The following is a 26207-nucleotide window of genomic DNA, read 5'->3' as shown; positions in this document are numbered from 1 at the left end:
GTCCCCGAGTACTTTATATAGTAGGCTGGCCCAGTCGTTGTTTCACTCACGGTGTTGGTGTTGCGATATTATGCCCAACTGCTTTCTGGGTAACACAGACCAACCGACACGCTGCCGCTGCAGTCTCTGTCTCTCTTCCCCTGCCCCTCCCCCCCTTTAAATGTATTATCAAACTTTATTAACAAACCAGTGTTCTGACAACTATCCCAGCATGCACCGCGCACTACTTCTTCTACGGGGGAAAAAGAAGTTGGCGGCTGCTTACCGTAGTGGACCAACTAGTAAGCAGCCTACTGCATGTCTGTGTAAACATGACGTCTTTCATTTCGATCTGAGTTAATTAGCGTAGCATTTCTGCCGGATTTTCACAACATATCAGCCACGACAATGGACAGGGGAACCAACAAGTTCATGTCATCTTTTTTGGACGACATCAAGGTGTTTGAGCCACTGGATGCCTCCAACATTGTGCGCGTCACAGCTAAAAGCTACCGATAGATGAGGAAAACAGCAGATCCTCACACCCTCAGCATAAATATAGCTGTGGACAAGATCACTGATGCCTATTGTTCTTGCAAGGCTGGGTAAGTCGGCATTCATGGTTTTGATGGTCCACAATGTACATTAGCATATGTTTACTACTGTAGCTTGTGTTTGTGAGACGGTCACGCACGTGGTAGCTGCACTGTGACCTAAAATGGGCATTAGCCAATGAAACGCGGCCCCTGTGGTAAGGTCCGTTGCTGGACCTGTTGTGGCTCAATATTGGTCCATATATAAGGCGCACCGGATTATAAGGCGCACTGTCGGCTTTTGAGGAAATTGAAGGTTTTTAGGTGCGTCTTATAGTGCGGAAAATACGGTATAAAAAAACGTTTTTGGTGAATAAAGTGGAGTAGACTTGCTACTTGTCAGATGACGGAAAACGTTGAAGTCTCGTTTCTGCTTCAGCACGGAGTCGCGGTTTAAGCAGAGAGGTAATGAAATACATCAGGCCTCTGTCTGCCTTTCTCTGAAGAACTACTGAGGGGAGGAGACAGCCAGGTGAGGAAAAACTGTTCTTAACTATCGATTCAGTATTTTTATCATACAGACATTAGGCTGCTGTTGTTGTGCTATTAGCTAGCTGCTAGCTACGACTTTGCTAGCAAAGCTAGATAAATAAAAAGCTTCTTCCCCGTGTATGAGGCACATCGCCCGTCTAAAACTTATCATCTCCATAATGGATATATGTCCGATCTTCTAATTTCCTTTGCTGCATAATGTACATCGCATTTATTCTAGCTTTAGGTAAATGTATCTTGAAGGAGAATAGCACTTAAATAAAAGTCCAACAAGGATATTATTTAGAATTAAAAATAACTCACCCTGAATTACCATGATAGATATAATGTATGTCATTAATGAAGGGGAAAAAAACTCAACCCAGACTTTAAGTTTAGGGTCTGGTTCACAGAGTATGTAGTTAAATTTTTTCCCCAATTATTCAATGGGAAAAAATAAACTAACCTCAGTTAAGTAAAATAAAATTGTAATCAAAAGTTTTGGAATTGTAATGATTTCTTTTTTAAAAACAAATTCTTTTGTTTAAAAAACTTTTTTTAATTAAATAACTTTTTTGTCTTGTGAACTTAAAAAGTTATTTGCCAAACATAAACTTTTATTTGCACACATCATAAATCTTTTGTTGCGATTTTGGGTCTTGCCCATGACTTCATGTGAGAATCACAAGCAAAACTTTGAGTCAAACAAAAACTTAGAATATCAAGAAAAGATTTCTGACATGCACAAATAAGTTTGTTTTGCAAAAAAATTCACTTCATGAGACAAAAGTGTGATTTAAGTGTTTAAAAAAGTTTTAAGCAAAATTCAGTAGGCTTTTCCCATAGTGACATGCATTAACAATTCAATTTTTGCTTTTGTTTTTTTTTTCTTTTTTTCTGCAGTTCCACCTTAAAGTTTGATGCAGCTCTGCTTTCCTGAATGGACCATCTTCATCTCCACTGCAGCAAACAGGCAGCTCTTTTTTATAGATTACAGTCACTAAAAGGTTGCATTGGGCCTTGTTTATATTTTTAATAGTGTAATTCTATAAAGACAAAATATGTAAATCAGAACTAAACCTCCAGCTCTGATTTACATATCTTGCTAAATTGCGGGTTTGAATATTTCAAAACTTTCCTATAACAAAATAGACCTGCAGAAAGAAATTACTAATAAAATATCTTACATATGCATAGTTGTATGCTCTGTATAGAGATTTACCTTAGCTTTGATTGTATATTTCACAATTTTGTAATTTATCATTGTTTATTAAACTCTGAAAGCTGAGAGGCTTTGTTAATATTCTGTCCTAGAATGCGGTAAGATGTGCCCTTTTTTTTTTGAGCATCTGCCCTTTTAGTGGTCTCTGCACGGCCCTGTTCATAGATGCGCATTTATAGGTACGCGTTGAGCGTACAGTGAGAATGATACTTCTTCGTGAACAAAGCATTATGTGTGCCATGTGTATTTACGTCTCAACATGCTGACTCTGTGTTTGCACTGATAAAGTTTGAGTTCCCAGTTAGCTCTTGCATTATGGACGGTGGTTCAGCCCTTGGAGGACCTTTTGCGCTCACCATGTTGTTGCGCAGCATGTTGGTTTATTAATGCATGTTAACCCAGGTGAAAAATAAATATACTAAACATGTTAAATTTTAGCATACTTGAAGCCAGACTAATTATCAGTATACTTGAAGTGTGTTATTTTGGAACTAATTTTGTACTTGGTGTATTTTAATAGTAATTAAATTTTAGAAAAGCACAATTTAAAGTGTACTAAGTGTACTATAACATGCTTTTTTGGACCAACTAAAGTTATACTTTATAGTATACTGCTTTTTATGTAATATAAACGTGCCTGATTAGTATATCTCGAGTGTACTATTTTTGTGATTGAATTACATTTAAAATATATTTAGAATGTATTTTAAGTATGTAAGCATTACATATTTCATATATTAGTAGTGTGATTACAGTATGCTACAATTACACTTTTGGTTTATTATAATTGCTAATGAAGTACACTTTTCAGTTACTTATCACTGTGTTTTATTATTCTGCTTTGCCACTTTGTACATTACATGCTTCATACACACATCAGTACTGCAAACACATCAGGTTACCAGAACACAGAAGAATCCATTACAACACACTTTACAGGTGAAAAAACTTACATTGTGTATTCAATATATTCACATTTTTCAAAAGTACATTGCTAATATACTATCACAGAATTGTACAAATTGTCAATATATTCAAAGTTTACAGACAACATGCTCATGAAAATTGGCACACTAAAACAATACATACACTTTAGAGGAAATGCGAAAAATGTTTCACCAAGGACAGAGTATTGTTTAAATACAACGTCACAGTATTCCAGTATTACTGCAGACAAACTGACAACTAAGAACAGTGAGGATCAATGACAGAACATTCCCATTCACACCACTTTACAGAAACCTACAAAAAAGAACAGAAAGTATTTGTATTTTAAAGAGTAAAGAAAAACAGCAAAGAAAAAAGTAAGACTTACAATTTTAAGACGTTGTGGACTCGCTATGTATGTGACATCATCAGAAGTGATGATGATTGGGACCAGGATGGAAAAACTTTTCTGGGTGTCTTCTTTGCCTGTTTATGCTAGAAACAGAAAAACATAGTCAGCAATATCATAGAATCAGCTGATGTTGGCATTAACTATGAAGCTGTTTTAAGTGTGAACTTAAGGAGACAAACTACCTTAAAATCTTTCCATTCATGATCTGAACACGCTGATCCTTGCAGGGTACCGAGGGGGGCTGGTGGTGCCCATCTCTAGCAGTCATCAGATGAGAGGCGGGGTTCACCCTGGACAGGTCACCAGTCCATCACAGGGCCCTGAGCCAACAATGAATACAATGTATGAAAGAGAAATGGTAGATTAACAAGGGGAATAAATTCTGTTCAATTATTTTAAATATTTTTCCATATTTGCCATATTTTACGCATTAAACAAATGCGTTAAATGCCTAACATGTCTATTAAGCACTTAGTGTTGGAAACGCACCAGTTTTTGCTGCTGTTAAAAATTTACCTGGCTTCTCAGTGTAAAAAAAAAAAAAAGAAAGAAAGCCTTACATCACCCTCAGAACTGATGTGGTGATCTGGTGGAGCCAGAGCCTCTTCTGAGACAGGGAAGTCTTTAGGTTTTCTAATACCTCATCCCTGGATTCCTCTTTCATCTTAATTTTCTTAGACTGCAAAAATATGACGAACAATGATGAATGAGTCCTAACAACAGCCTCACAATATCAAAGTCTTTTTGGCATACTGAGCTTAATTAAAACCAGTGGTGGGATGAACTTAAGCATAATTTTCGTTTATCTGTACTTAAGTAGATTTAATCATGGATACTTTCTACTTTTACTCCACTACATTTCTACAAAACTGTCGTGTTACTGGTTACCTCCGAGCTCTTTTCTGTTTAGGTTTTTTTTTTTTTTTCCATTAAAATGTGAGGTTCAGGGACTTAACATGGCACTGTAAAATTCAAGCAATAACGTGACTTATGTGTCTGTTGTAACCCATTGCCTCCCCTTCTCACTCACACGCGGCGCTCCAAGACATGCTCAGTAGTTTTCTCTGAGCGGGAGAAGATGTCTGTCTAATCGTCAGTAATAGAATGCCGCTACATAAATCATAAGATTTGGCAACATGTAAAATCAGCAGTGCTTCATCCAACTTTTAGCATTACGTGGAAAGGAAGCTTAAAGAAAGCTCTGTGGACGTGATGCTAGCAATGCTAGCTGTATAGAGACACATATGTTGCATCTGTGATGAAAACATTTTGTCACTAATGCGCTAAATTATTGTGTGGAGGTGTTGACTGAGGTGTCGCATATATGGGACAATGCTGTGACCAAAGTGCAATATAGTGATATGACATTCAGGAACGACCCGATTCTTCTGGACGGATCTTTACTAAGGTTGATGGGACTGAAGCCTCACTGAGAGCCGTTCTTTGTTCTTGTGATGCTCGGTGTGCACTGCAGTAGCTATTATTTTATTTCATTAAAATATGTAAAGATTTATTTAATTGGCAAATAAATAAAACAAGAACGTAAGAACACAGAGCATGCTCATTGCTCTTTAATTGTTTTCGTCACCTGTCATGGTGGCAGACATGGAGGGAGGGTGAGAACAGTCACAGTGCTCCTTCTGCTTGGTTACTTCTTTCTTATTGCGCCTTGGACAGCATTCATCGTGGAGCATTTACTATTAGGGCATTGTCTTAATTGCTATGTTTAATGGTGCAGACAGTTGTGGTTTCTGACATTGGCAATATGGGCAATCGTCCAGGGCGTTATGTTTTTAGGGACGTCAGGAGACCTCTGTGGATTGTGGCACAGAGATGGAAACAAAGCAGAATGAAGAAGAGTTTGAATTGATACTGGTTACATTTATTTCAATTCTAAGTATTTAATATCTAGGTGTTTTATAGGAATGCGGATCTTTCAGATCAATTTGAAAAGCAATTTTAACTTTTTGTGTCACATAGCACGTGGTGCTGGTCTTGGTCTTGACTTAGTCTCGGTGGTCTTGACTACAAAACTGCTACGTGGCTCCTTGGTTGCATGCCTCCCCCACCCACCCTCTTTTCCATCCCCTTTCTGTTGGATTTCTTTCAAAATAAATGCCACTAGTGGCAAAAAAAAGTGAAGTTCATGTTAGGACAGGAGACAAAATGTTTTCATCCCTGATGCATAGAATCAAATATCTAAGTCCAAGCTATGTTACAGAGAGTAAACACAATGAAAACAGGCTTTATCTGTGACATTGTTCATTAAAATGGCACATTTCTGATGTATTAAAATTAAATACAATGGGTACACTTAATTAGGTATTGTATTCAGCAAGTACTTTTACTTTTAATACTTAAGTATTTTTAAAAGCCAGCACTTTTTTACTTTTACTCCAATAAAAATGTTAATGTGGTACTATTATTTTTACTAGGGTACATTTTTGTCTGTGTATTTGTACTTTTACTTAAATACATTTTCTGAGAACTTTCTCCAACACTGGCTAGAACCAGGTTAAATTTATGAAGAAAACTATAAGTCGCATCAAACTGTTGGAGTTCATTCGTTTTTGTCTCTGTGCTCCACCAGGTTCGTTAACCAGTTTCAGGATTCGACCAGAACCTGTCAGTGTAAATTACCTTGAGAAATAATGAGATTTGGTTATATAAAAACAGGCTTTAATGCCAAAAAAATGATCAAATGTTACAAGCCATAGATGTCATATAAATGGAACAGATACAGAGTTACATTCACTGTCCAGCGCTGGGCCACACTCGGCTCACCTTATGGATGGAACCAGGTGAGGCAAAGACTGTAGTGCAAGTTTAGCTTTTTATTCTTCTCTGCAATCTGTACCCTCCCTTAAGGGTAGTCTAATCAGTTTCAGTCTGTCTACATATGATTGGCGGCAGTCACACATAAACATGGTCATGCAAACTGCAGCGTGTGCATGTAAGCAGATAAGAGGATAACAGAGATGGAGGAAACAGAATCCATAGCAAAACAGCTCCTCCATGCAGTTACAGCATAAAGGTCAATGACTGCTGTAATAATAATCATAAAAATCACAATAAAATTGATAAAGTAACTATTTGTGAAACCAACATATGTTTGTTTATATGTGTACTGCACTGTTTATAATTAGCATTTTGAAGCAAACTTACCACCAGCTATCAACACGTTAGCAACCTTTGTCCCTTCAGTCTCCTTTTGTGACCCACATTTCATTTCCATCCAGTACTTGTCCAGTTGTCATCTAACTCGAAGTAGGAAGTCACCAGCTTGAATTTACCAAAACTAACTATTATTGATGCTCTCTTTACTTTTAAGGCAATATTGTTCAAGTAAAAATGGCGAATTTGAACAGCATCTCCTCCCGTCCCCGGCTTCATAGCTGTTCTTCTTTTTATGGCGCCATTCAAAAAAACTGAAAGTGTGCATTACTGCCACCATCTGGTCTGGAGTGTGAACTGGAGCTAATTCCATTCACTAATGGATAGATCTTAAATACAATTATACAAAAAATATATATACATCTGAAAATGGATTGGGTAAAGACAGCTTCCATGTTTTAGTTCAAAACTGAAAACAACAGATCATTTTTGGAGAGATGTAAAACTGAAGATACCTGCCACATTTAGTGTTGAGGACAAATATTGTTTTTATTGTAGAGCCTCTGTCACTAAACTGTCAATGTTTTGAGGCATGAACACATTATTTACTTTGTTAAACAACATTACATCATGTTACACTAGAAGGATTAATGTTTTTATTCTTTGCCTTTTTAACAAAATAGTAAAAAATAATTGGGGGTGGGGGTGTCGCTGCTGAGCACCGGCTATGTAGGACACATGCTTTGCTGGAGCTCCGAAGGGATATGTGTTTTGATGTACATTTTTGCACCTCCTTACACACTTTTTTTGAACAAACTAGTAGTCACTAGTGAATGAAAATGCATATCTGATGTGCAACTTGTAAGTACCGGAGTCAAACATGAGGAAAAACAACAAGGCTACTCGCAGCAAGACTGACCACGAGGCTCCTGCTGAACCAGATGCTAATAGCATACTGCTAACCAAGATGCAGGAGATGCTGAATGACTCGCGCACTGATCTCAACAGATTTGAGCCGCTGTGACACCGCTAGAAGCTAACATTGCCTCGTTTGGGACTGCTATTCATGATTTGGAGCGGGCTGCTAGCGATCAGGATGGGAGGTTAGCTGCCTTGGAGGTCTCAGTGAACTTGGTAAATGTATTTAGTGGACACGTTGTCCAAGAAATGTGAAGACTTGGATGGTCGCTCCAGACTAAACAACATCCGCCTTGTGGGTGTACTGGAGGGATCCGAAGGTCAACAGCCAACAAAGTTTGTATCAACATTGCTTCAGGATCTACTCGGCCTTGATGCTAAGCCTGCCCTTGACCGGGTTCATTGCACATTGTGGGCCAAGCCAGCAGAGGGGGACCCACCACGCCCGTTCGTTGTCTGTGTCACCCTGTTTCAAGAACAGAATGAAATTCTATGGATATCATGAGGGCTCGTGAGTCGTCTCCCTTACTCTATGAAGGAAAACGTGTGTTCATTTTCCCCGATTATTCAACCCCAGTTGCTAAAAAACGTGCATTGTTTACTAAAGTGAAGAAGGAACTCCACTCTTGCCCCGGAATCAAGTTTGGTCTTCTTTTCCCTGCAATATTACGGATCATTCTTCCCAATGGGCAAATTCGCAAATTCAAGGACTCAGTCCTTGCTTCAGACTTTGTTGAGAAGAACATTAAAAATGTAGCTGATCCGGCCACAGTTTAATTCGGGAGGTGCTGATGTGGTAGCTTCACCGCATCAATCTTGAGAGACCTATTGTCATCTCTGGACTCAATGAGGCAGTTAAGGCCCTACAGGGGGGAACTGCCCAGGCCCTGATGGGTACCCTTGTGAGTTTTATAGAATATTTTGGGACAAGCTTTTCTGCTTATACAATATCAGTGAATGGCATACAATGAATCTTTGACTTCTGGACACCTACCTCAGACTCTTAATCAGGCAGTTATTACTTTACTTGCTAAAAAAAGGCAAAGACCCTCAACTCTGTTGTATCACCTGATATGTTTACTTAATGTTAACTTTAAATTGCCAGCAAAAACAATAGTACTAAGACTAGAAACAGTGCTTCCCACTGTGGTGGGAATAGATCAGATCGGCTTTGTACAAAATAGGAACTCCTTTTCCAATCTAAGACGACTCTTTATTGTCTGTCGGTACTCAAGAAGTTACAATATCTTTGGAAGGCAAAAAGGCCTTCGACAGAGTCGAGTCGAGTAGCCAAATTTCTTATGCTACTCGATTGGCTTTGGGTAGAATATTCTATCTTGAATTATTCTTTATTCTGACCCATATGCATTGATTAGGACAGCTTTTCTCAATGGGAAGCACCCCCAGGGGGCACTTGGAGGACAGCAGGGGGCGCTGGCAGAAATTTTTACAGAAGGGGGGCACTGGGATTCCTCTGGGGGGCGTTTGCTCAAAGGTAAACTTTACACCTTAAATGCAGAACAATCCCAGTTTAGACTTTGAGCAACTTGCTAAAACTGTAATGTGTAACATTAAATCATGCTTGGCTGCAACTGTATCAATGGTAGCTCTTCTTCTCTTCAGTGTGTCTTAGCTTCTTGGCGCAGCTCCGCTCCTGCTACTGGTAGCTTCACCGCATCAGGTCAGTGTTACACCGGCTGATGACGTTGCTGAGATTCACTTTGTCTGGTGTCTGATTTTCAACTATTTTATGTTTTAATGATGATTTCTGTACATATGATTTGTCAGTGTTGTGATCATGTCAAAGCAGCAACTTATATCAAAAAGTGTTTTAATGTTCGTCTGAATGCTGCACATTTTCATGGAAGGACAACAGAACATCGCTCTAATAAACATGTAATTACTAAAATCACAATACCCCCACTGTGTGTCCCTCAGAAAATTTAACCCATTTAAATAATCATAATAAGAAGTCCTTCCATGGGTGATCCCACGATAGACAGTGTTCATTTTGTAGAGTTAATATCGGTGCTGTAAGTGGTTTGGTATGAAACGGTAGTAGCACTTTTGAATTTCAATCATCAGAATATATCGGGATTTTTTTTTTCAGTTGTTTTAAAAAGCTTACATGAATCTGCTTGTTTCCATCAATATGCTTCCCAACTGCTCCACACCAGAGAGGGGTAAAAAACAAAACAAAAAGAAAAACCATGCGAAACAGGAGAACTGGGACATAGAACAGAGCGACAAACTAGATGTGAATCAGGGTATAAAAACAGAGAAACCAACGCTGACCAGTGAAAAATCAATATGAGTGTCAAATCAGGTGAAACGCATGATGATTAAGCGGCGCAGCAGGTGATGAGTGAAGATTACTGATGGTGAGCGTCAATAAAAACGACAAACTAAATCTAGCAACAGCAAAGAAACTAAAGAGAACATAACAATAAACCAACAGAGGACAAAACTAATCAAAGAAAACTGAATGAAAATGCAGGAAGAACAAAATGCAAGAATAAACTAAGGAACTAAATTAAATACAGAGGAATAAACTTGTATGGTAAGACCTTTCGAGCAATAATTAATACAGAGACTGTATGACAAGAACAAATAGACACTATTTTCAGATAAAAGATTTTTCAGATAAAAGGTAAAATAATATAAAGGTACATTGTATATTATATTGGGATATTTTTTCCACTCTGATTGGCTGCTGATAGGCCTACCGATTTTAAGTTGACACCTGTAAAAATAATTTCTATTCCCATGGCTTTTTTGGTCTCTGGAAAATAATTTTTGATGATGAATACAAAAACAACCATGAAAATCAAAACATCAACAATAGTGATAGTAATATTAACAGTAAAATAATATTCAGTGCAAAGTAGAATTCAGTTTCTTATATGGGGGGCAGTAAGGGACCTGGATAATGGATAAGGGGGGTGCTGGTCCAGAAAAGGTTGAGAAACACTGGATTGGGACTAATAATACTCAACAGCCCGACAGGCGCCGCCTTTTTTCAGCAGGAACAGGGAAGATGGTTAAAATTGATGGGAAGATGGATGGAGCCAAATACAGAACCATTATGGAAGAAAACCTGTTGCAGTCTGCAAAAGACCTGAGACTGGGATGGAGATTTATCTTCCAATAAGACAATGATCCCAAACATAAAGCAAAATCTACAATGGAGAGGTTCACAAATAAACGTATCCAGGTGTAAGAATGGCCAAGTCAAAGTCCAGACCTGAATCCAATCGAGAGCCTGTGGAAAGAGCTGAAAACTGCTGTTAGCAAGGGCTCTCCATCCATCCAAATCCTCTTATTGTACTGGCAGACGATTTTGTTAAATAGTTTTATGTGAAAAATATAGTTTAATTATTATTTTAGAAATCTTAAGCAGTATGACTATCAAAGTTGTTTTATCCAACGCAAAGCTGCAGTACCGCATATGTAGTGGTTCGAGTTTTTTAAAAATCATATCACTCACCAGCAGTCTTGCTATCCTTCTAAAAGATTTTTTGCTTGGTAAAGGATGACTTCAAATTTAAAATGTATAAAAAACAGAAGACGGGTCTGTACGTTTCCTTATGTTTATCTACATTTTGATTATGGGTGGAACCTTTGCTATCTCTACATGATTTGGAAAGATTCTAGAGAAATTATTACATCTCTGCTTTAGGTTAGGTAATGAAACGATGTCAGACTTATATAGTGCTTTTCAGGACCCTCAGAAACACACATCCACACACATTCACACTCTGATGATGGAAAGCTGCTGGATCGTAGCAACAACTTCAGTCTGACAGAAACTGTCAAACGTTAACCATCCTTCCATTCCTCCATAACTGGCATATTTTTGGGACGTTTTGGTGGGTATGGTTACTCCCTGTCCCTTGTGGGCAAACTTGGTAAGTTAACTTGTTTAAAGGTTATTATCTTGCAGTGGTGGGCTTGGATCAATATCCTCTACAGCCAGCCTGGAAATACATCGCTGCTTCCAGACCTGTAGCAGTGCTAGCAGAGGTTTTTTCCCTGCTGCTGGCATGCGAGGCACCTTGGTATCTTTTGTGGTGCAAATTTGTTTTGAAACAGAGTAGGTCCTCTCATTAATTTTGGATCTGATGTACCTTGATATTTCTGCAGAAGGCCTCTCAAACAATGAACAGCTGCACCCTCTGTGCCCCAGGCAGCACATTGTAAAGTAGCATAAGCCATGTGATGGGCAGCAAAATGCAATTTATGCATTTATTTTTGTTGTAAATGGATTATCTGATTTGTGCAACCTCAGTTTTGAGATCTTTGAGCAAAACTATATCTGCGTTGATTTCTTTCAGGTCTGACATCACATCTGGGGGAACTGCAGGAACATTTTGGTGTCCCCTATGCCTCCTTTCATTATTTGTGTCACTGGACAGAAATGCATGCACACCAGTGGACCTATGTGTTGTGTTCCTCTTCTTATCCTGTCTCTTTATCATTAGGTCAGGCAATATTCAGAACTTCAAGGAGCAGCCCATCTGAGGTACTTGGTTTCAAAAAGTAAGGCTGGAGATCACTCTTTATCACACTGAAGGCTTGTGAGAAGAGCATACAAACTCATCAGTTTTTTCCAAAGCTGATGAGCTTTGGTAAAAACAAAACAAAAAAACAACAAAACTCATCAGTTTTACCAAAAAAAAAGCTGATGAGCTTTTACTGTGATTACCAAAGAAGTTCACACTTCCACCGCCTCCAACTTCGCAGGCATCGGATCAGACACAGCTCCATTTTCTGGCAGAACCCTAGAACCCCTGTTAGCAAGGCTAACATTAAGAAGCAGAGAAGGATTACGGTTCTGTTCCATATTCAATATGAGGTATAAAAACCCTTGTTAGCTTGGATGTTTTCATCACCTCTCTGTCGCACTCTGCTTTCTCATTCCTGCGCTCCGCTGTCTCACTTTCTGTTGTCCGCCATAGTGAGAAAGTATTCACCGCTCCTCCCCAAAGCGCAAGATCCATCGAACTTGGATCAATAACAATCAAGCACTCATGACGGACATTTCCAAGAACAAATCAGACCGTTTTTCAGAAACACAGGAAGAAACGCAAACATTTTTCTGAGTGTGAAATTCATCTAGCACTTATCAGTAAATATGGCAGAATCCATCATAGATGTTTGAACTGAAAATCTGTCACTTCACTTCAAGCACTTGAATGTTAAAATGTACTTGAGGTAAGACCTCAAAGATCATTATAACTACGTGTTATTTTGTGAGTAGACACAACTACTTATTAAAATGTTTGCATCAGACGAAAGGTCGATGGTAGCTACACTTAATCATCTGGGATTGATTTTAATTGTTAAACTGAAACCAAGAATGGCATATCTAAACATATTTGCAATTCTCTGATATGATTTAGTCCCTGCAAACATGACAAAAGTTAAAACATTCAGCATGACACAAATATGGGTGCAGTGCATTGGAGTGAATGCACCAGGTCGTTGTATCTCTACCTGTGTTTACAGAGCTCAAGTTGAGTTGCTGTTATTTCTGTGAGCAGAATTCCAACCCAACACCCAGTACTTCCCGGAGATCTGTTATTAAAATTAATAGACCTAAAATGTTCCAGGATTCAGCAAGAAATTTGCTGAACATTAATGTCCTAAAAGCAGTGGTAAGAGTGCAGCTAACTTTTCAACCAGAACAATCTCTCTGTGTTGTAGCATTGCCATCAAAACAGCCCCGGACAGGTAATTCTGAAGTATTACTGAAGTGGCTGGTATCTGTACGTGACAGCTGTCCCTGCTGTTCTTCTGTTTATCCTTAAAGTTAGTTTACATATTAAGTAGTGAATAGTTTAGATTTAAATTTTTGATGAAAATTATTGTCATTAGCTTGACTCTTTAACTATTTGCAGTGTACACATTTAGTTAACTTTGTCAGTTTGCTATATTTTGGTTATATACAACAGATTAATTTCTTGTTTTGAGTTACCAGTTTCCTTTGGAGCTGCTGCTGGAGTCACTCAGAACAGCTCCAGCTGTTTGCTTTTCCTTATATGGCTGGCAAACCTCAGCGGCTCATCCATTTGTTTTCCATGGGGAAGGGACATTTGGTTCTTTAGTTTAATTTGACTATTCCTTTAGTGTTTCTTCTTTTTTCGTAGTTAGTTCAGTTACAATGGTATTTGTTTAAAAATTACATAGTATTGTTTTGGCCAGGGCTGCACAGTGGCGCAGTTGGTAGAGCTGTCGCCTTGCAGCAAGAAGGTTCTGGGTTCGATTCCCGGCCCCGCTCTTTCTGCATGGAGTTTGCATGTTCTCCCTGTGCATGCGTGGGTTTTCTCCAGGTTCTCCGGTTTCTTCCCACAGTCCAAAAACATGACTGTCAGGTTAATTGGCCTTTCCAAATTTGCCCCTAGGTGTGAGTGTGTGTGTGCATGGTTGTTTGTCCTGTGTGTCTCTGTGTTGCCCTGCGACAGACTGGCGACCTGTCCAGGGTGTACCCCGCCTCTCACCCGGAACGTGAGCTGGAGATAGGCACCAGCACCCCTCCCGACCCCACTGAGGGACAAGGGTGAAGGAAAATGGATGGATGGATGGATGTTTTGGCCAGTATTTGGTTGCTAATTAAGTTTTTGTGTGTTTAATTACCCCATGTGTGTCTCAGTGATCTGATCAGCCACTATTTAAGTTCCCCTCATGTCTTGCTTGTGAGGTCAGTTTGTGCTGAAGTTCTTTGTCTCATAACCTGAGTTGTAGTCTGTTACAGTGTGTTGATCTCTGTTTTGGGCCCAATTTACTATTTTTGAACTATTTTTTGACATTTTGTAATAAATTAAGAATATTTTTGGAAACCATTCAGTGTCTCTATGGCTGGTCTTTGTAATTCCCTCAAACTGTGCAATAACATTTTTAACTTGTGGTGGGGTCTGGCATATGGAGCTAGAAAAAGAGAGACAGAGAGAGAATGATTTTTTTAAAGACCATTCAACATCTTTTGTGTTTGCTTACAAGATAATTCTTCAGAACACTGCCTTTTACTTACTTTTCCTCTTTTCAATGTTGTAGGCTCCATCGGTGTTCTAAATCAGAGACAAAATGGCAGAAGATGGAGGCAGAAGGGATATTAGGACATGGTTTACACTTCTTGCTGCTCTGCAGGTTTCCAGCATTGGAGCAGGTAAGAACAACTGAGCTTACCAAGGAGGGAGTAAGTTAGTTGATGTTACGCACCTGCCTTAGCCAGAAGTGAGAAGTTGAGCAGCTACAGCCTTTCCTCTGTTTACATCCCCTAGAATTATGTGCAGTTCTGGATTGGTGTTCAGTGAAACTAGTGAACATTCTATTGGATACATTTCCTATATGTATCCAATAGAACACAGGTCTCAAACTCCAGTCCTGGAGGGCCTCTGTCCTGCAACTTTTAGATGTGCCTCTGCTGCACCACACCTGAATAGAATAATTAGGTCATTAAAAGGCTTTGGAGAACTTATCTATACAAGGAGGTAATGAAGCCGTTTCATTCCAGTGTTTTGTACCTGTGGCACATCTAAAACTGCAGGACAGCAGAGGACTGGAGTTTGACACCCCTGCAGTAGAATGTTGTACAATATATTTCAAAGGGCATATTTTGAAAATGATTTATTGCCTAGCCTTAGTCTCTACATGATTTTAGCAGGTGGAAAAGTTTTGAAAATATTAGTACTGTCATTTTTCTACATCACAAGAACCTGTGATTTTAACAGGGATGTGTAAACTTTGAGATCCACTGTGAGGAATTGTGACAAATCCCAATGGTAAGTTGTATACATCTCTAGAAGCCAAATTGTTCCTCTGTTCTCTTTCCTCTAGTATGCCCAGATAAAGAGTTGGGACTTCGACTATGGATGCCAGGACATAGTGAAGACCACCGTGTTACAATTGGTTTTGGACAGAAAATCCTTCTTACAACTTCAGCTACAGTTCACTCAATTGAGATTCTGAATGGAGGTATGCTAGATAAATCCAACCTTGCTTCCTCATTCCTTATAGTGAAATAAATTTGACTTGGTTTTTGTCTGGTAATTTATAAACCTTAAAGCTCATAACTCAAGATTAAATTGAAAACAATGATAAATACTGAGACTTTTCACACAGGTTCCAGAAAGAATTTCCATCTTTTCAAAAGGATGTAACAATGCAGATGTAGTTCAGGGTAGCACCTGGGTAGAGTGAGGCAAATCATTCATATCACCAACTGATGAGGTTGACCAGTGATAGGAGAAATATTCCAAAAGCTTTCAGATGTTAATAGACAAATAATGCTTTGAATCTTTATATACAAGCAAAGTCATTAATTAGTAAAACTGTGTGTACAAGACTGTTGGCTAAGTTTTTCTATTCTTTTTTTTTATATTACTGAGGCAGAAATGAAAGTACGTACAAGATAACTATGATGGAGCTTTAAGGTCGAAGGACATGTTAGATTGGCAAGACTGTGAGTGTGATGATGATGATGATGATGATGACCAAATGGAAAGAGCAAGAAGACTCCACTATTTTTATGAAAGAAAAAAAAAACCTTCTAAATTGACTTACAACCCTTGGAATGCAAACACAAACATTTTGACTTTGTAAAGTATAACTAATGTACTGTTTTTTTTTAAACTGTCATTAATGGTAACAACAAATATACCATTTATTATATGAACAAATCAATGAAAACCACTGTATTTAACATTTATTATTTATGGAGCTATCTCACTGAAAATATTTTCTCCAGATTTGAATTTAAGAACTGAAGACATTGTCGTTGTAGGAGCAGATGAATAAACATATATTTGTGAATGGGTATTGGGTGAAATGGTTCATCAGCAGACTGTGATAGGAACTAGAGGTGTGCCGATCGATCGGCCACCGATCATAATTGGCCGATTTCCGTGAAAATGTGTATGATCGGTGATCGCCGATCACGGTCTCTTGTTGCCGATACCGATCATCACCTGCATCTCATGTCCAGCCTGCCTGTGCAGCTGGTCTCCTCTTTCCTTCACTCTGCGCAAACGCGCAGCAACAAATCCTAATCGATGTGGAACTATAACGCACTGAGTGAAAGGGGAAGTTTGTGTGTTGTGGCGGAAAATCGAAGTAGGTCAAAATGCATCAACACAACGAAGCTAATACGACATAAAAACAATGAGATACTTGACGGAGTTTGGCTACATCGAGGCTCACTACAGTAAAAAAGACATACGGAGGATCAGACAGCAGGTAAAGCAGCGCACAGCTACAAACACTCTGAAAATTATTGAAGTCTTCGAGCTGCGATGTCAGACGCTGGTTCTGCTCTCCTGTTGAACCGCTGCTACGCTACAGGTAGTAATATTTGACAGACGGAGCGCCGCTTCTGCTCCACCTGGTAGTGACTCTCACACCGAACCTCTGTTTGGAGCTGCAGCATCTAACTTAAAAAAATACATTTTACATACGTATTAAAACTTTCGCTGTCCTACCATGAGACAGATAATCTCTGAAAAAATAATCCATCTCCTCCCTGTTCTGCATAATTACTCCGCTCAGTCAGAAACAGCCAATCAAAGCTAGCAGTAACCTGCTAGCCGCCATGCTAACAGGAAGTTTTCATTCAGTAACTCTGGATTGTTTATTGTAATGGAACCTGTTTCTGCCTTTGAATGTTAAGTTTTATACTTGAATCTTTTGGCAATGTTGAGAGGTTTTATTTTGACTCTTTGCATTATTTAGCCTCTTCAGAGCCTTCATGTGTTTTCAGTCTGTTAAAGATAGTATATCGATAGCAGTACAATTTGCACAATGCCTGTTTTGTTTTGTTTTTTTCTTGGAAAAAGTTATTAAAAACAAGTTTTTGTCTAAATGTAGGTGAATTCATGGTTCCTTTTTCCACATAATGTAACCGGTAGTGCTTATGATTAAAAAAATAATAATTATGTGATCGGAATCGGTATCTGCAGGAAAAAACCTGATCGGCACATCTCTAATAGGAACCCTTCTTGGTGAAGGCAGGTGTTCTACTCAGAAGGTGGAAACAGTTGGCCAAGCTAATGCTTTAAGCCAGTGGTCCCCAACCCCCAGTCCGTGGACCAATTGGTACCGGGCCGCGCAAGAAATAATTAAATATTTCCCTTTTATGTATTATTTGAATCTGGAGGATCTTTAATTTTGAAAATCCTTTAACCGGATTCTCTCGGCTACTTGCGCGCCAACACTGAGCCCACGAGCAGCAAAATGAGTAAGAAACAGATCAGGTGTCTTTGGAAAGTTTCTTTACAAAGAGGAAAAGGCCCAGAGAAGAGACAGGAGGATGGATTTATCCCGGACCGGTAGGTGAGTCAAACATTACAAGCCGCTCTGAGTAACATGCGGCGACCAGCTGCTAATGAGGCAATGAAGCTTCAAACTGCTTCACCACGTAGAGACCAAGCAGGCTGTGGATATAAGCAACACTTCGGGTGTCATTGTCTCCATCACTCCCAGATGGGACCGTCTCGTTGCAGAGAAACAAGCTCAGGGCTCCGTTAGTCATTATCATGAGTTAAAATTTTCACGAAAGCAAAATGCTCGTTTTTGTGGCGCATCTGTATCTTAATTTGAAGGGATATGTAAACGTTACCATAGCGACCAGAGTTAGAGAGAGTTTGGGCAGTGGTCGAGAGGAGATGAGTAGAGCTTGTGAGTCTTAAGTCTGGTTTAGACGGCAAGATTTAAGGATTGTTGGCCGATTCTCCAAACCTTTGTGACCACAGAGCTGATAAAAGTACAACAGATTCGATCGGTTCGTGTTCAGCCACACGGCAGGAGCAACACGAACCGATTCCAGTCACGAACATCACGATTCCAGGAGAAAATCCACAAAACCCCCAACATAGCGGGAATTTAGAATAACCAAACACGGATGACGATGTAGAAGCAATAGTGATGGTTTGTGGAGTCATTTTAAGAGATAAAAGACGTAACAAAAAGAAAAGGCGGTGGATAAAAGACAACGGGAGCAGCCGCTCTATTTGCTGCACTATGATTTGAAGGCGACTCTGTTTTTTCATAGTTAACATTTTTAACTGAATAAACATAAACATATATAATAATGACCTTTATAATAATAAACATTTCCACATATCATCTCCGATATCCACCGGACTCTCAGTTGCGCGATATGTCAGCTGTTTGGGATTCCCCTCTGTTCTTACGTCATGGCGCTTTCTGATTGGCTACCTGTCACATTCAGCAGGTTGTATTCTCATTCCCAGTCAGGGAAGGGAAAACCCCACAGGCTGCGATAAAAGTGCCAAGACAACCAAATTGGGTATATTCAGGATTTAACGAGAACACCAACATGCAGTAGCCTATAGGCTTCTTGTTAACAAGCTTAACGTGTTGTATTGATATTAGCTAGTCATCTTTAGCTAACATTACCTGCATCAACCAGCATTACTCAACTCAGTCAGTTAGTTTGGGGGAAAACTGTGCAAAGTTCTTTGCATTTTGCTGGTTTCCTGCCGGGCCCGGTTCTAGCCATGGATACATGAGGGGGCAGGCAAAAATGTTAAGGGGGCATCACTATGTATGTACATATTAGGGGTTGATAGACTTCATATAATTTAAGGTGAACTATAAAATGATAAAAGTCGAGTAGAAGTCGACTCCTTGCAGTGATGCCATAGAAACGTAAGCGAACTTCACAGCAACTTACAGGCAAATATTGGCAAAAAAGCCCTTTCAGTGTTTTATGCAGGAATAAACGTATAAGAAACAGAACATCATCCCAGACTTCTTCACCAGCAGCAGATTAAAGTCTGAAAAGTTGCACAAAGTCAGGTGTGACTTTTTTTCCCCCCTCAAACACCGGCTACTGATGATATGCTGGACATCTGCATATAGTCAAATTATCACACTGACCAGAGACACAATGGTGCTTTTGGTTTGTGCATCACAAATCAAACTTTTTATGAACGGATCCTATTTAGTTACTGTTAAATTCAGCGCTGCCTCCTGCTGCTCCTCCATCCTGATGCGCAGCAGGACAGTCCGCTGACTCAGCAGCGGCTCTTTTTGCGGGATGAACCAACATGCAGACTGCGGCAGAGATCCTCAGATTGAAGCTTTAACTTCGTTTCCAGATATTGTCTAAAACTATTTTTATAAGAGCGTAAAGCTGCCAGGTTAGAAGCTTCAACAGCAAAGTGGCGCTGATCAGTTGGATGGAGGAAAAGCCCAACATCATACTGCATTGTTGCACATTACTCCAGTAGTCTTTTTCTTTAAAATAAGTTTTTCAGCACTATTTGCCTTTATGACAACAATCCAGCAGAAAAGTTGCAGAGAGAGAGACAAGCGAACCAGAGGACGAGAGTGAGATTCTGAACTACGGCGGTCTAAAGGGGCACCGAGCTGCGCCCCAATTCAGGTAGCCATTGCAGAAGTTTGCAGTTTTCCTTTGATGAATTAACATTTTTACACAATTTTTAGTGTGGACAAAATGTGTGCTTTACACCAGGGGTGCCCAAAGTTGGTCCTCGAGGGCCGCCATCCTGCATGTTTTAGTCTCTCCCTGGTTTTACACACCTGCATCAAATGATGGCTTGTTAGAGGCCTAAGCAGAACACTGACTTGCTGAGGAGGTTGTTACAACCACTAGGGAGAGAACTAGAACATGCACGATCCCGGCCGTTGAGGACCGACTTTGGACCAGATCCGCTGCCATAACAGAGCAACAACAAATCCAATAGCTGACAGAGCAGGCACTGCATTAAGTATCAGGATTCAGCGCCAAAAACGCAAACATTTCCCACACAAAGAACAGAATATTCATTCCGTAACAGTTTTTTTTTTTTTCTGGCTTTTTTCTCCCTCGATATTCTTTTAAAATTAAAACCTTTTACTGACCTGTAAAACTTTGGGGCTTGTTTTGTAGCTGTAGTATTAGCAAAACATCGTGTTCTTTTCGTGCACATTTAAGATTTAGACAACTTGACAGATAAAGTGACCATGGCTAGCAGGGAGCGAGATCTCGGCTCCTTTGAATACTGAATGCTGATTGGCTGTTTACTAGCGGCTGAGGGGTTTCAGCTGCAGCCTGCTCAGCCCAGTTCGCAGCTGAATCTCAGATAAGGGAGATGTCCGGTTATTTGTGGGAAGTTTCATTTGAGGGGGCACTGCCCCCATTTGCCCCAGCGTATAGCCGGCCCCGTTTCCTGCCATGATTCTAACACTCATCTGCTCAGCAGCAGGTCTCCTTCTCTGCTGCACAGGTGGGATCCCAGCGAGAGCGTCTTACTGCTTCTGTTGCGTTTAATAGCGGTTCAGAAAAACAGGTTACGACATTCTGTTAATGGATTAAACAGTTTTAACTGTTGAAAAAAAGTAACAGAAAGCAGAGATATGGGAAGAACAGAGACACATCTAAAACATGCATGACAGAGGTACTTAATGACCAGGTTTGGAAACCATTGAGTTAAAGCATTTGTCAAATGTCTTTCCAACATCATGGCTTATCACACTTCAAAATGAAGGACTTGACTAAACTCAGGATTTCATTAATTTATTTGAACTAGCAAACAGAAAGTAAAGAGTTGAAAAACCTATAAAAACAAAAACTATTTTTTTCTTTTACTTTAACAGTAATAATAATACAGTGCTTTTTAGGACACTCAGACACTTCTGAATCATATAGTTTTAAATTAATAATTTGTCTTTTTTCCAATGAGATTGATCACTTGTCCTCTGAAGTGCTTCTTTAGTGACTGTTTCTGCTGAGCTGGTCTTCCTCTGATCGATCCTCCACTAGGAGCTAAATATGGTATTTGATTTCTTGAACTCTCTCGTTCTCTGTGGCTGATTGATCAGTTTTCCTCAGATCAGCCACAGTTCTCCTCCGTGCTTTTCACCTCATTTGCACCCCAACACTCTTCTGCACATATCCTTATAGCAGCATTTAACCTTAACTTGTGTATTTCAATTTTTTCTCCAACCTCGGTTTCTGCAAACATTAGCAGCAGTCTCCACCAGCTTCCTTCTCAACTTCATCCATTCTCTGGCCTTCTCCATCCAATCATTCCACACCACTGTTTCTTTTTCTTACCTCATTCACTGTTGAGTTCACTTGTCCTACGTTAACCTGTACCACTTTCATAAGTATGAGATACATTTCAGTCTCTAGACTAATATGTAAATACACATCACCAAAACGCTTTGACTTTCTGCCTTTTCCATTCTCACGTTAATAACAGTAATCGCTCCCTGCATACATAATCACTTGGATCACACAAAACAAACAACAAAAAATCAGTAATACATGCCTCTCACTTACAGTTGTGAGATGCATAGTACCAACCATATTGTAAAAAAATTCTAAATATTCTAAGGCTTTCAGAACATGGTTTGTAACCATATATTAGTGTGCAAAGCAAGATGGAAGGAAATCGAAGAAAACATACCTGGGATCCAAGCTAGATTGAGAGATGAAAGACTAATCAAAAGGTAATGGAAACAAGAAATAAATTGATCAAACTCTCTTTAAAAATATGGCGGAATGTTTTAATTAAAAATTATGACACAAGAAGCAAATATTCTGAAATGATACTGTTATGATCTGGATTTTACCTCAAATAACATGACCACTGTATAGGAAATGGGTTAATTTAGGTCTCTGCTCATATTGTACCTTTTACAACCAATCTACACTAAAGAATTTCCAGATGTTGAAAAGACTGCACAGTGTCAATGAGTGACCTTTTTGCAGTATTCTAATTTTCTCAGACACTGAATTGTGAGTTTTCATTATCTTTAAACCATGATCATCAAAATAAGAAGGAACACGTGCTTGGAACATTTTACTCTGTGTTTATTCTATATAATTAGTTTCACATTCTGATATAACTGGCCAGAAAATATTTAAATTTTACACAATATTCTACTTTTTTTATATGTAATAGTATATGATGTTAATGACAAAGGGATCTGTTAAGAATGGTTCATGATCTAAAAGAACACCTATGAATGTTTTTTGTTTATTTCCTGATTTATGACAATCAGCACACATTTGATTTACAAGAAAGGCATTTTCAAATAAGGCTGAAACTGCCTTCTGTTATTTTGCATGGTACTAACTTGGACCGACTTTAGAAAAGTGCAATTTTGATTACAAATTGGCTTAGATAAATGTTGAATGCACTGAATCTATAATGTATTTTTCTACTGTTGATATTTCACACTAGAGCCATATTCACACAGTCACATTCACATATTTATGGACCATTACGCATAAATATGATCAATACACAACTTGGGGTACATCGACATGACAGGAAGTTGGTGCTGGACCCACAACTTTTATATTTTATATTGCAAGATGACTGCTCTATCTGCTAAGCCACTGTCAGTAATGCTTATGGTAAACAAGAAATAAGACGCCCTCATTATCCTTGTGGAGTAACAAGGGTGCTGGTGCTTAGCTCCAGCTGTCAAAGAGCAAGAGGTGGGCTACATCCTGGACTGGTTGCCAGTCCATCACAGGGCAACACAGAATTGTTGAATTGTTGTTAGCACTGAGAGTGTTAAGTGTGTGTGTGAGTGGACAATAGTCATTTTTTGCACTGATGAAGGAAGCTGGAGTACCCAGAAAGAACCCATGTATCCACAGGGAGAACATGAAAACCCCATCCAGAAAGACCCCGGGCCAGCATTTGAACCCAGAACCTTCTTGCTCCAAGGCAACTGTGCCACTGTGGAGTAAAATAAAATGTAAAGTATATATATTTTTAAGTCTTAACTGGGTGTTTTTAATTAATAGTTTCATTGGATGGGAGTTTACGGTACTGCAAAAGATTTGTTGTAAGGGTTTAAATGTGTCTTTACTAGTGACGTCAATAAATGTGGACGGCACCATATACTGAAGCAGAGATAAGGAACATCATTAGAATGTGACTACATTATTATTACTCTTAATTGAATTGGGTTACAGTTTTATGTCGCTCTGTTCACGGTTTCAAGCTTTATTTGATAATCAATCAAACTGCAGAGTAAGCTGCAGGCAGTTTTCAATTTGCATAATATTGTAAGGAAGGTTAAACTTTATTAGACTTTGAGTTTGGTTTTGTATTTTAGTTCTCCGAGCCTAAGTTAGATCAGCGAATGCAACACAGCTCTGGAGGGAAGGCTAGTATCGCGAGATCGTGTTGTTCATGTTGTTGTTGGTAATGGCTCTCACTGCTCACTGCCCGGACATTGCTAAATGCTGTCTGTGCCAGAGCTAGAGGCCGGAAACCACACAGTTCTTGCGTTGAAACAGCTCAGTTGCCATTGTAACTCGTTGTTGCTGGAAGAAGTAAAGTTCATGCAAGAAATCCTAATTTTTTTTTTGTCGTGAATCTTCGCTACCCACACACCTCCGTCACACCGAGAACCAAAAGCACGACAATATAAAATTGTTGTTCTGATTGAAATCTTTTTTTTTTTTTTTTTTTTTTTTTTTTTTTACAGAACATTCTCACTTAATTCAGTGGTTTCCAAACATTTTCTGGGCCTCCCTATGGATTACAAATAGCTGTCTGGTTGAATGATGTTGGAGGGGGGGGGGGGATGGTCTTTTTGGGGGGCAAAATGAATGTACGTAGCTGGACATAGACAACATCAGTAGCTGTATTGATATTAGCTAGTCATCTTTTAGCTAACATTACCGTCATCCAACAGCTTTACTCAACTCAGTCGGTTAGTTTGGAGGGAAAAACTGTGAAAAGTTCTTTGCGTTTTGCTGGTTTGCTGCCGTGATTCTAACACAAACCTACGTAGCTCCGCCCAGCAGCAGCAGGTCTCCTTCACAGGTGGAAACCCAGCGCGAGCGTCGTAGCGCTCATGTTGCGTTTAAAGGCGGCTCGGAAAAACGGGTTACAACATGTTAACAACGGATTAAACAGTTTTAACTGCTGATAAAAGTAACAGAGGACACAAATATGGGAAGTGTTGAAGCCTCTACTGTATCAAATTGACATAGGAATAACAGAGTTGCCCATTCTAAGGTAAAAAATGGTATGGTGCCCCCCCTAGTGGGCGCGCCCCACAGTTTGGGAACCTCTGACTTAATTTAATCACTGATGTATGATACAAAGTATTCAGTGTTGACCACAAAAGCATCTTTAGAGAGTAGAATCTTTTCTGGCAAATAAAGTCACAGTGCCATGTGAAGGGTTTAAAGATTTGTGCTTGTCCCTTATTTTTATTATAATTATTATTTATTTAATCTGACTAGATATAGCCTAACAGAAGTATAAAATACAGATTTGACATTGCTTTAAACATATTTGGAAGGTTTAGTTTTCTTATGACTTCTGATGTTTCTGTTGTATTTTGCCATTGAGTTGGAGTCATTAGATTACTTATCAAGTAGAAGAGGTGCAGTTGTGTTGTGTGTACTGCTGGATAGGTCAGCTAAAGTAGCTACACAAAAAGTGAGTCAAAAAGTGAATGAAAGCACTTGTGCATGAAAGAGCTGCTAGATGGCTTAACCACTGTTCTTCACTGCCTCTCTCGTAGGAAAGCTGGTGATAGCGGACACCAACCAGGCCATACTGCTTCGGACCAAGCACATTCTGATTGGAGACAAAGGGGAGTTGCACATTGGAAGTGCAGACTGTCCCTATAAGGGCAACCTCACCATCTCCTTGTTTGGAAGGTATATTTGGTTAAATTTGGTTTCAAAACATTGATTCCTGACATAACTACAGTACACAATAGGTGTTAATAAATCCATACAGCATGCTGTGAAATATCTTACCTGTTACATTTGCAAGTTAATCTTTTACATATAGGAAGCCATTAATAGTTCCATTCTTTAATCAAAATGGTTTTAATGATTGTTTTGAGCTGGTGGTCTGATTTATTCATATCCCAAGACAAATTGTTTTTCAGCAAGCACCATAAATTTACAGAAACTGTTGAACCATCCACAAAATACATGGCATTATTTTTGTTAATACCACAAGTAGCTGGTACTATTCTGCATTAAATTGCATTGTGCTCCCAAAATAACAAGAATATAAAATGCATATCTCAAAAACCTGAAAAGTGGTCCTGTCTGGGTATTGACATGATACCAAGACGAGACCTCTATGCCCCATGGGGAGGAAGAGCAAACCTTCGACAAACAAACTCTTATATGACGAAAGTAGTGAAACTTTCTGCAATCCCTGAGACATTTAGTGAGACGTTTTTGCCTTATGAACCAATGTTGAGGCAAAGAAGATAGGCAAAATATTTCAAACTGGCCCTACATCAGGTATGTGGAGTCAGTTGCAGGAAGCCAGAGAAATTGACATTAAAGCCCAAAAATCTGAGGAGCGCTAAGTTGGATTTTGAGGGGAGGGATTCTTTTTATTCATTTTATCTTCAATATCCCTTTGGCTATGTGATGGTTTTCTGGTAGCTGTTGAAATTATTTTTTGTTTATTAATAACATGGTACAATATTAAAGTTTAAACTTGGTGTTTTCCATTTTGTTTTTATTGCATAAATATTGCACTAATTTGTCGCACTCAGACATTTTTAGCCTGCATAATATGTAGAACAGGGATGCCCAAGT

General features: G+C 39.2%; 1 protein-coding gene and 1 long non-coding RNA gene across 2 annotated transcripts in view; one reads left to right on the top strand and one right to left on the bottom strand.

The window, feature by feature from the left end:
• Nucleotides 1-26207, top strand: part of cemip (cell migration inducing hyaluronidase 1) — a 274166-nt gene that overhangs the window by 4984 nt on the left and 242975 nt on the right. Inside the window, exons 2-4 of the mRNA XM_088004044.1 lie at nucleotides 14690-14801; nucleotides 15473-15610; nucleotides 25163-25301. Coding sequence (XP_087860170.1) covers nucleotides 14720-14801; nucleotides 15473-15610; nucleotides 25163-25301 — 359 coding nt within the window. The 5' untranslated portion in view covers nucleotides 14690-14719. The remainder of the gene's footprint in view (nucleotides 1-14689; nucleotides 14802-15472; nucleotides 15611-25162; nucleotides 25302-26207) is intronic.
• On the bottom strand, nucleotides 3070-4852 carry LOC106911287 (uncharacterized). Its single transcript, XR_015762584.1, has 2 exons — nucleotides 3581-4852; nucleotides 3070-3507 (listed from the first exon to the last, which is right to left on the bottom strand). It is a non-coding gene; the product is annotated as an uncharacterized LOC106911287 (long non-coding RNA).

The sequence above is a fragment of the Poecilia mexicana genome, unplaced genomic scaffold (genome assembly GCF_051168715.1).
Source record: "Poecilia mexicana isolate PSO_F unplaced genomic scaffold, ASM5116871v1 scaffold_3, whole genome shotgun sequence".
Lineage (NCBI taxonomy): Eukaryota > Metazoa > Chordata > Actinopteri > Cyprinodontiformes > Poeciliidae > Poecilia > Poecilia mexicana.
The sequence above is the reverse complement of the archived record's forward strand: the minus strand, read 5'-3'. Positions and strand labels throughout refer to the sequence as shown.